The following is an 11,705-nucleotide window of genomic DNA, read 5'->3' on the forward strand; positions in this document are numbered from 1 at the left end:
AAACAGCGTCACGTGTCTATACCGAAGCATCCTCAAGCAGATCACGATGACGCTGACGTGGAGCCGCACCGCCTCCTCCCACGCCCTCACCATCTCCTTCGACGACGACCCCTCCTCCACTTTCCAAATCACCACCAATTCCCGCCTATTCCGCAAATCCAAAGGCTCCAAATCTGTGCATCTCCGCTCCTCCAAAATCGACCTCTTGTGGGACCTCTCCACCGCCCGCTACCACCCCGGCCCGGAGCCCCTCGACGGCTTCTACCTCGCCGTCGTCGTCGACTCCGCCCTCGGCCTACTCCTCGGCGACAAGGCGTCGCCTCGCCAATTCGGCACCAGCGCGAATTTATTTAATAAAAATAAATTCTCGCTGGTGTCGCGGCAGGAGCATTTCTCCGGGAGCGCGGTGTACTCGACAAAGGCGAGATTCAGCGAGGGAGGAGGCGCGCACGATATCTGGATCCGCTGTGGCGGAGGCGGCGGAGCAGAGAGTGAAGGGGGGAAGCAGAATCCGAGTGTGTGGGTGTGCGTGGATAAGAAGACGGTGATGAAGGTGAGGAAGGTGCAGTGGAATTTCAGGGGGAATCAGACGATATTTGTGGAGGGAATGCTGGTGGATTTGCTGTGGGATGTTCATGACTGGTTCTACAATGACAATCCGGATTCGGGATGCGCGGTCTTCATGTTCAAAACGAGGACCACCGGATTGGATAGCACCACATTCTGGATGCACGACCACAACAACTCTCCTCCTCATCATCGTCACCTTGATTTCTCTTTCATGATTTGTGCTTGCAAGAATTAATTCATCTCTCATTTTGCTGCTTCCTCTTTTTCTAATTAATTCAATTGATTCACCAATTTGAATTTTGTATCTTTTGGTACTTTTAATTTTTAATTATGACGTATTCAGCCATTCATTATTGGTACGTCGGAATCACTTTCTTGCTATATAATTTGCATATAAGTTTGGATGGTATATTAGAGTTTTCAATGTGTTGGTTGTTCGTGTGTTCCGTTGGATACCACTAATATTTTGGAACTAGGATGTATTCCAACTTGAAAAGCTAAAAACTAATTCCTAACTCTCGACTACACAAGCAACAAACATCTTGACGACTAAATTGACAATCTAAAAATTTACCGCACTAATTCCTAACTTGACTACACGGCCGCCAAACGTTTTAACAGCGAAATTGACAGTAAGAACGACAATCTAAAGGCTTCAAAAGTTCTCAATCAATTATAAATTTTGCAGAGTATGAGTGCCTATACTTGTAATTTGGTCAAAAGTTTGGAATTCAAATTTCAATCTCTCTTAAATGCTATTGATAGTCCAATACGATACATAAACTCACTCATAATTGATGGTTGAAATTGTTCTCAATTTGGCACCCATGTGGATTGTACAAGAATCCTTGTAGTAGAAAACAAAAGGCACCAAACTACTCATTTGGTTATTGAACGATTGTTATGAAGATATTTTCTGCTTTTCTATATATCTCTATAAAGATTGCCTTAAGCACGAAAAAGTAAATAATTAGAGAATATTCAGAAAATGACATGATTTTTATCGTGAAGGACAATGGAGTGATATAGTGGTCTGTTCAATATTAGAAAACCTCGTTTTCAATTAATTCACAATTTCTTGAATTGTTTTAGGAGCAAATATAGTAAAAATGGGGGTGTACTTTAACCATATTTTATTAAGTGTATTAATTATTTCTTTTTCAGGCGACGTTTTACAGGTTAATTAATTGCACGCAATTATACAACTTTTACTAATTTCTTGTTTACAGCATGCCTTTTAAAATTTCATGTATAAAACACAGTGATTTGATTAGTCTGCCGAAATTTGATGAAATCAAAGTTGGCGTGGCTACTGAAATTATAAAAATCGCAACGACATTCGGCCCAAATTTTTTTATATCGAAAATAAACCGAAATTATAAAAATCGCAAATTAGAAAGGTGATGTTATCCTCGGTTTAAAAAATGAACTTGTTAAGGGCGTTTCCCTTAACAAGCACCGGCGGTGAGTTTCGCTCGGCGGTGGAGATAAATTTCCGGCGGCCAATAGGCTCGGCGGACGATTGCAGAGTTTCTGTGCGCGGGAGTCGCTCCCGTCGGGCAGATAACTCGGCGATTGATAGAATACTCCGGCGTCCAATTAGGATCGGCGGAGGGAATCCAAAATTAGAATTGGAAAACACACGTTATATTTGGGAGAGAAAATATTTCATTAATTGATTGAATGAATAAAAAAGATAACAGTCTATCCTATTTATAATGCTACTGACTTAATGAACAAGAAAACAAAGATATAGAAAAAGATATGCTAAATCCCTATAATATCTAAACTAAATAATAATAATAGAGGTTCGTATCAACTCCCCCACGGTTAAAATCCACCTTGTCCTCAAGGTGGGAACCCCGAAGCAAAAAGGAGAGTTGAAAGCAGAAGCTTCGGCGATTTATCTCCTCCGGGATCAAATGTAAATATGCACGATCGCTGTATTCGAGCCAATACAGATCCATTTCGTACCCCACCCTTTATCTCGAACTCCCATTGTGTTGGATCAAGAAGATCACCACTCTTGTCATCAAACACCGAATCAAATGTAAATTTCCTTTCATCAACAGCCAGTGAATCTTTGGAAAGTTTTCTCAACATCGCACCTTCATTTTCACCCCAAGAATTCCAAACATCATTTTTGGATGGCCCTCGAACAACATTGGATGAGTCGACGACATTCTTCCCTTCGTCAGTAGAATCGTCCCCCTCATCTTTGTCTAACGATTCCTCTTCCTTCTTTTTCCTTACTCGTTTCTCACTAGGCAATCTAATGGCAACGTTTGATACAGATCCTATATCCGAACTGACAGCAACACGATCCCCGGTCTTATTTGCTGCTGTCTCTAATGTGGAGTCCTCGAAATCACCAAGCTCCTCTTCTTCACCAATCTTCTCATCATATGCCCCGACAAGCACTTGCAGCGGCGTATTGTCGGTCTTGACGATCTCTTCCATGGCCTCGTCGTTTGGAACATCAAGATTAGCGCCCCCATTGTTAGCGGCATTGTTGGGAACATCCTCAACTAGATTATTGTCATCAATATTCTCCTCAAACAATGCATTCACGTAGGCGAGAAGAGCGGCTTGCTCCATTCTATAAATCCGTAATTTCTCGTTGTAATCGTCTAAGGCCGCTTGTTGGACAGGTGTGAGTGATCGAACCATGAGTTCGGGATTATTGGGGAGACCACGCTGTTGCCTCGAATCCCTAAACTGTCTGGACTTTTGAGGCAGGTTCACAGAGCCGGATCGGGTCCGGGCAGCTGCAGGCAGCATCGTTGTGTGGTGACTCGGAGATTGGTTGAACTGCTGTGGATCTCCAGACGGGTGGTAGCTGCGGCGGGGTTGGTTCGGCTGTTGCCAATCCAGGGGGTCGGTAGGTTGATTGGGTGGTGGCTGGTATGATGGCAGATGGTGGCGCCGAGGCTGGCGGCTCACGTACGGGCTTCTATCAGGCTGATAGGGATGTGACTTGTCCGGTTCCAAACAGGATGGTTGTTCCTCGCAGGTAGAACGACGCACGGGCAGTAGTGGACAACGGCGATTGGTTCGATGTCTGGGCGGATCCCAGCAACTAAGTGGACGCGGCGGTGGTTGATCATAATCCGAGTACCCCTGCGATGTCCGGTGAGGCGGTGGTTCCCAACAAGAGGGTTGTCGCGTCGGTGGAGGGTCATAGGGATCGAAATCCTTGAGTGATCGGTTACCGGGAGGATCCCAACAGGTAGGGTGGCGGATCTGGACCGACTCCATTTGGTGAGGCGGTTGCGTATCCCGGTGGTATTTTGCACGGCGCCCAACTTCGGTGTAGTTGCGTGACAAATGGTGGGGGTCGGTGTATGCGTATGACATGTTGATGGATTGAGGCGTGGCTGTGGTGGATGATATCGTCAGACTTCAATGCGGCACGCGGGAATCCTTCCCGTCGGGCGTTGCAGAAGTAGAGTTGTCCGGCGGACAGGCGGGACTCGACAACCAAAGCAGTTGCTGTGCGCGGAATGGTTTCCGTCGGGCAGCGGTGTAGCTTCGGTTCGAGATGGTGGGAGGGTCAGCTCTCAATGAAAGCACCAGTTGTTAAGGGCGTTTCCCTTAACAAGCACCGGCGGCGAGTTTCGCTCGGCGGTGGAGATAAATTTCCGGCGGCCAATAGGCTCGGCGGACGATTGCAGAGTTTCTGTGCGCGGGAGTCGCTCCCGTCGGGCAGATAACTCGGCGATTGATAGAATACTCCGGCGTCCAATTAGGATCGGCGGAGGGAATCCAAAATTAGAATTGGAAAACACACGTTATATTTGGGAGAGAAAATATTTCATTAATTGATTGAATGAATAAAAAAGATAACAGTCTATCCTATTTATAATGCTACTGACTTAATGAACAAGAAAACAAAGATATAGAAAAAGATATGCTAAATCCCTATAATATCTAAACTAAATAATAATAATAGAGGTTCGTATCAGAACTCTAAACTAGAAAATGAGTAAAAGAAGTGCTACTATATGCAATGAGCCAATCACCCCTTTAATATAGTAGTAGTGCTACTAATCTTTTTTTTTTTATAGCAATAGACATATCAATGTTAGTAGTAGCACTTGATTAGCCTGCAAAATTTCACCTTTATATGTAACAACTAACAACAAAGAAACACTAACCTACTCATTTGAACGCTGAGAAACCAATTGCGCAGGGTATTCGGTCGGTTCGGTTCTAACCGAACCGAATACCCGGTTAACCGAAATCAAAAGAAACCGAAATTGCAGCACCGGAACCGAAACCGAATTGGCCTCGGTTCGGTTCGGTTCCTAACCGAATAGGGTCGGTTCGGTTCCAATTAACCGAACCGGAACCGAATTTAAAAAAAAAAGTTTTTGCAGTTCATGGGGATCGATCCCTGGACATTTCATACGAAAAATTCCCAGCCTAGCCACCACTTGCGCTATATTGCGTTTTTGGTATTTAATCGGTTTTTCGGTCCTAAATTCGGTCACACCGATCGGTTATCGGTTCTAACCGATAACCGATCAACACTTGAAGATGGGAACCGAAATTAACCGATAACCGAGATGGGGCGGTTCTCGGTTAACCGAGAACCGAGGTGTTCGGTTCGGTCATCGGTTAACCGACTAACCGATGACCGAATTATCAGCCCTAGAAACCAACAAGAAATCAACATCCAATAAAGAAAGACAGCAGAAAAGGTGTCACAAGAATTACATTGAGGAAAGCAGAAGATATATATGGTGGGGAAGTGAGAATTGAATTTGATTAGATGAGAAAGAGAGACCCCATTAAAATGGCAGTTTGTGCCTCAATTTTTGGACCACGTTATCAGAATTTGAACAGAAAAGCCCCTTATTTCGGGCTATGCAACTGGTGGTTCTCAGTGTGCATCAACAGATATAAAACCCACAAATTTGTGCATCTTCTGAGCTGCACTTTGTTCCTACCTCTTTATTGATAAAAGCCTACCTATTCATTGGAGTATTATGTTTCCATAAACAAAAACTGCAAATCTAACAAGAGGCGAGCGAACGGGTTCTGGAAGGCAACAATCGCAACACCCACAGGCGTCAATTGTAACGAAATAGCTCGAAATGAGTTGAGTTATGTTGTTCCATCAGTCAACGCTGAAGACGCCGAAAACGTAAAAAAGGTCAACTTTATCCGGATGACTCAAAATTTGTCATGGCGTACGATGGATTTTGGTCAGTTACATTGTTTAAGGCCAAAATCGTCATTTTATATTCTTTTGGTATTTTATAATTTCTGTAATTCAGTTTTATTCCTTTTGAGTTATGATTCCAAACAATGAGACAAATAGTGGCTTTCATTGTTTTACAATCAACTTTTTATAAATTTTCAAATTCATGACAGGTTTGCATCATTAAGGCTAACAACAATATTGATCCCTCTACTTATCATTAAAGCGGAAAAAATCAGAGTTAAAATACCAAAATAATATACTACTATTAATCGTTAAAAACAACATGTATATATGTAAATGATGCGAAGGTTTTACTCCTAATCTAAAATTCATGCGCCATTGTAGGAAACGGACGCATAATAATTTGAAGTCCTATCCGAATAAAAATTGGGATTAATTGGATGCCTTTTACCAGTAATAACATGAATGGATGTATCATATTAGACCAATGCATCATATCATTTGAGACCTTTATTCAATGTCTAATCATTTAGATAATTATAACCATTCACTATGCATTGTTTTATTTTTTGGAATAAAATGTCATTCAAAAAATTTTTGACAATTGGAGTACCAACATAACAACCAGAATTACACTGAACTGAGTAATCGATGTGAAAATTTTGAATAACAATGTGTAAATTGGGTAATCTACATGTAATTGTGGTAGTCACGTCAATACTCTTATTGCATAAATTCCTTTGCATGACATTTTATTCCCAAAAATTACAATGAATATTAAATGGTAATTACCTAAAACAGTGAGATATTTTTTGGTAAACACTCTAAATGATGGGACAAAATCGACCATTTAGACAATAAAAAACTGTAAACTTATCGTATTTATGATTTTCTCCCCAAATATGAATGAAACACGTAATTTATCTAATCTAATTATATTTACCCAAATACATATGAAATGTACTTTTTTCTTGTAATATTGTAACTTTGAATATAATGCAGTCATATTTCATTCATAAATAGTGGTAGATTGCAAAACTTATCATAGTATTCTTCTTTTCATGTTTGTTAATCCATCGTTCCGGTCAACTTGAATGAGATTTTCCTTGTTGACAAAATTAAGTAGGAAAATGGATTCAATGAATTTTTATGTTGGTAATATCTTGAATCGTCTCAAATATATTAATAGACGCTTTAAAATGAGAATGGGCATTACTGAAAGAAGAAAAAGAAAATAAACTAACCCAGCCATGGTTTTGTTGTCCATGTGTTACTACTTCCTTTATGGCACAATACTCACAAAATTTGTCTTATTTCTTCATCTTGTTTTGAAGCAAAATCACGAAAATAAATTGGTGGAAAACGACGTCGAATCAGGAGATGAGGTGGAGACGTTGCAGAAGCAACCGGTGCAAAAAGAGTTTAGTTTGGAGAAGAAAGGGTGGACAAATGGCTTATTTTGTAGTAAATTTTTTAATATTGCTTCTTCACATGATGATGGTCGATGTAGTTTACATGAAGAAACTGGATTTTGCGATTGCTATGTCCAAATCCCACAAAACTGAAAACCTTTCTTCACATTTGTGTAACATATTGTGAAATGTGGGTTATGTTAAAGAATACTCGTATTTGATCACTCAGCACTGATGAAAGCGAAATGAGTCCAAAACCACTTATCCACTGAACCAGAAAATTCGAATCCATTAGAGCCCATTGCATATATCAGACCACACGTGGTATGGTATCACCATAATCTCATAATTATATTTCACGTGACAACTATATTACCAAAATGTGGATAATATATTGAACATGACAGGTACATCAACATAATGTGAAATATACTGCACATATATGACCCCTTTGCCCTTGCAAAATACTACTAGTACACTAGTATATAGAAGACTGTATAATCTATAGTGTTACACATGCAAAATATTAAGTATCATGTTTGACTAAACGAAGTAGCTTCCTAATCCAACAAACAGCTTCCTAATCCAACAAACAAACTCGATTGCAAGATTAAGGATCTAAATTACTAAATATATAACCAAAAACAGGAATGGAATCATGAAAGCAAGAAACAAAACTGACCAAGTAGGAATTTCAGTTGAACTAATTCAATTACATTTAATAAAAAGGCAATCCAAAACGCCCACAAGCTTAAAGAAAACCAGATAAACACCATATGAGCTTCAAGTAGTGCAAGAACACATAGATAACAGACTGCATTTCTGATGCATACATAACTAATGTGGCGCGTCTGAGCTCCAATTAGAGCAGTTGAAGAGAATCGAATCAAGGAGTTTGAATTCGGGGGGAGGAGAGGAGACGAGAGACAGAGTAGGAGAAGATGAATTATGAATGAGTCCACCAATAGAGCTTCTCGGATTTGCAGAGGATGATTTGGCTTGATGAAAGGTTGTTGAATTTTGATGCTCACTTTCTTGAACAACATTTTCATTTATATATATATATATATATTGTGAGATGAAAAGTTGAATATATCAGAGGTTCACAGAGAATCTATTAGCACTTTCTTTTGTGATATTCTTGCTTCTTTGACATCAAGAAAAGGGATTTCCTCTTTTTTGTAATCAGAAAAGTTGAACTAAAAGTATGAAAGCAGAATGCAGTCCAGATTTGGCAGTGCTCAAGTAATAAAAAAGTATATATGTTGAGGCAAAAAAGAAATCTAAAATTTAAGATCCCATAACTCATTAATTAAACTGATCCAGAACATGTATATTCTGATACATCAAGAGTAGTAGAAGTTAAACAAAAGCAACTCCATTATTAGGCTACAGAACAGAATCCAATCATCCAAGCAAGTAAACCTCAAACACAAACACACACACACACTAGACATATAGTAATTAGGTGAATATCAAGCAGCAGGTTTGACAGTTTTAGCTGGGAAGTCAAGGAGAATAGCCTTGTCAATCACAGCAGAGAATGTGGTCGAAAACTCGAGGTGATTCGGATGAGCAGCAAACGCAGCGAAATCCTCCTTGCTTCCGAATGTCATCAAGAACGAGTGCGTAAATCCTTGCCTCAGAACATCAGGGCTCTCCTTATCTTGTCCCCTGCCCAAATCAATATCATAAACAATTTTATTACATTGATCATATGGAAATGGTTAACTAACTACTACTCCACTACTAACCAGACAAAGGACTTGACAGTATCCATTTCGGAGACGAGCTTCTCCAATCCTTGCAAAACGTCGTCCACAACGACGTCGTCTTTGAACTTCACCAGCACCAGATGATTGAATTCAGCCATTGCTGACCCAAAATAAACTCACCACACCCTTACTATAGATGCACACAATTTGAGTGTGAATTGGACAGTCAAGAGTGCCACACATTTAAAACTTGGACAATGTAAGATTTTTAAAGGGTGGTCTGTTCTAGTGGGGTGGGGCCAATTCCCACTAGCCTCTCTGTGTTTTCACATTTTCTCACCCAATTTTTCCACTTTGGATTTTCAATTTAATTGGGTCCTCTGAGTTATTCCAGCTAGATCTTCATTATCTATATTCCTCTACATGTATTTTTTTTTGTTAGTAAAAATCAAATTTTGAGTATATAAGGTCACACCTCCAAAAATGGTTGTGCAAGAACATTTATAATCGGAAGTAAGATCTTTTGTTATATTTTTTGAATCATATATTTTGTATTTACTACTACTAATGCATGTCATATGCGTTAAATATCATATCATATATCAAAATTAGTGTGGGGGGAGCAAGAATCCAAATAAATAAAAATAAAAGTGGTCTCCTCCTCTTCACTGTTTATGTAACAAGTTGTTTACTGAATGGCTACTGTGGTAGTGTAGTGCCTTAGCTGTCATCAATGGAATTCTAATTCCTTGTACAAGTAGAGAAAAAAAAACAGACATATAACTCGGAATTGTACACATTGGATTCTAGTTATTAGAACAGTATTGTGTTCCATATCTCAATAGGTTATAATACTCTCCTGTATCATTTTATCATACACGAAATCCTATAGTATCTTTTACTATCAGAAAAGTTTATATGGATGCAATATAGATTTTGATCTATAATACTACTAGTATTTTTTTAGAAATCATGGTATTAAATATGCCCGGTCAATGGATTTTGACCAAATAATAAATGTGACGAGACATTTAATTTTGTGAAATTAAATGACATAGCGTCGATCTACATTTTACGTAGATAAATGTAGTATATTCACTTTCTCAAATCCGATTTCCGGTGAGTGAGAAATAGTGGATTAAAGTTGGGCATAATTAGCTTTTAATTAAAGCTTGGAGTTGGAGCTTAGGGAATAATTAACTAGTGTTAATTATCCCACATTGGAGGATTAACACATCTTTTAATGTGTATAAATTAAGTGACTTTATGTTACTTAATAATTATAGTGGACCAAGATGGGTGAAAGAGCCCACACGCGCGCGCCGCCGCCGCCCGCCCGTGCACGTGCTCGCGGTCGCGGTCGCGGGCCCGATCCCGATCCCGATCCCGATCTTGGTCTTTGGGTGGTCTTTGGGCTTGGGGCTTGGCCAAACTATTCTTTTTGGACCATCGCCGAGTCAGCAATCCAAATGGCTTGACACGTCGTCAAGCGAGGCACAGTCACGGCTACCACGTGAGAAATCCACACGCTCCACATGCGAAAGGCACACGCATGCCACACGCTCGTAACCGACGTCGGTTACGAATCTGCCATGATGAGCCTTCATGGCTCGGTTGACCCTGCCTGGTGGCTTGGCCTATAAATAGGCTAGCCATACCACTGCATTAGGACACACATACAAGCATTCTCTGCATAAGCTCTCTCCCTCTCTCTGCATTGTCCTTCTGTCGAATCTCTGCTCTCTCCTCCATCCCGTTCGCCGGAGCTCTACTGATTGCGGTGCTGCATTAATAGAGACGTAGCCGTTTTACCTTTGGGGACGACACGCCAAACCGAAGAGGACTACCGGGGCGTATCTCGTCTTGCGGGAAGAGGCCTCCTCGACTCGGCTAATCATACTGGTTTAGTAGTTTCGATTCTACGTTGTAATTTTTAAGTTCAGTTCCTCCTTTTCTTTTCTTTTGGGTTGTATTACGCCCGGTTTTGTTATCTCTTGTAATCCAGAAACCAACAATCGCAAGACGAGATAACTTGCTTTTGAAGGGTTTTTGACCTCTAAACTGAACTTAAAATTTCGAAACTTAATACACCTTTGCTAGAGATGTCGACTGAATCCAACAACGCTGCTGCCACCACCACCACCGCCGCCATTCTCTCCACCATGGCGACCACTGGACCGGTCAACACCTCATCGATTCCCTCGATGATGCCAACCCCCGGCTTCCCAGCTGCCTCATCCACCGTCCCTTGGGTTTGGGACAACCCCTTCGGGGCGTCCACTGGTTCCACCTTTGGTGGTTCGGTTGGTTCCACTTTTAGTGGTTCCTTCGGATCCTTTAATGGATCGAGTGTTGGTGCCTTTGGGCTCAATACTGGTGTTGGATCTTCCGGGATCAACACGAATGTGGGGGGCACTATGCCCAACACGAATGTGGGGGGCACTATGCCCAACACGAACATGGGGGGCTCTATGCCCAACCAAGTTGTTGGCTCCTTCGGGGGCAACGGAATTGGTTCCTTCAATGGACCAAGTGCGGCACCTATGGCACCAAGAATGATGCCACCCGCCGAGAAGCCACCAAAGTTTGGAGGATCTGACTTCAAGCGGTGGTACCAAAAGATGTTGTTCTACTTGACAACATTGGGCGTCGCCAACTTCCTCACGGAGAACGAGCCGCCCGCGCCAAGCGACCAAGAGACTAGGCTCGAAGTCATGGCGGACTATGAAGCTTGGAGAAAAGGGGATTATCTATGTAAAAATTTTATTTTAAGTGCATTAGATGATAGCCTCTATAATGTATACTCCAATGTAACCACATCTAAACAAATGTGGGAAA

General features: G+C 41.1%; 2 protein-coding genes across 2 annotated transcripts; one reads left to right on the forward strand and one right to left on the reverse strand.

Annotated features, from left to right (window-relative positions):
* The first annotated feature begins 46 nt into the window (after nt 1–46).
* LOC121745643 lies at nt 47–805 on the forward strand. Its single transcript, XM_042139627.1, has one exon. The coding sequence runs from the start codon at nt 47–49 to the stop codon at nt 803–805; it is 759 nt and encodes a 252-aa protein (XP_041995561.1).
* Nucleotides 806–8,436: 7,631 nt separating this feature from the next.
* Nucleotides 8,437–9,117, reverse strand: LOC121743148 (stress-response A/B barrel domain-containing protein At5g22580-like). Its single transcript, XM_042136365.1, has 2 exons — nt 8,907–9,117; nt 8,437–8,826 (listed from the first exon to the last, which is right to left on the reverse strand). Exons 1-2 carry the CDS (start codon nt 9,023–9,025, stop codon nt 8,628–8,630), a joined length of 318 nt encoding a protein of 105 aa, XP_041992299.1. The 5' UTR covers nt 9,026–9,117; the 3' UTR covers nt 8,437–8,627.
* Nucleotides 9,118–11,705: the final 2,588 nt, after the last annotated feature.

The sequence above is a fragment of the Salvia splendens genome, chromosome 8 (genome assembly GCF_004379255.2).
Source record: "Salvia splendens isolate huo1 chromosome 8, SspV2, whole genome shotgun sequence".
Lineage (NCBI taxonomy): Eukaryota > Viridiplantae > Streptophyta > Magnoliopsida > Lamiales > Lamiaceae > Salvia > Salvia splendens.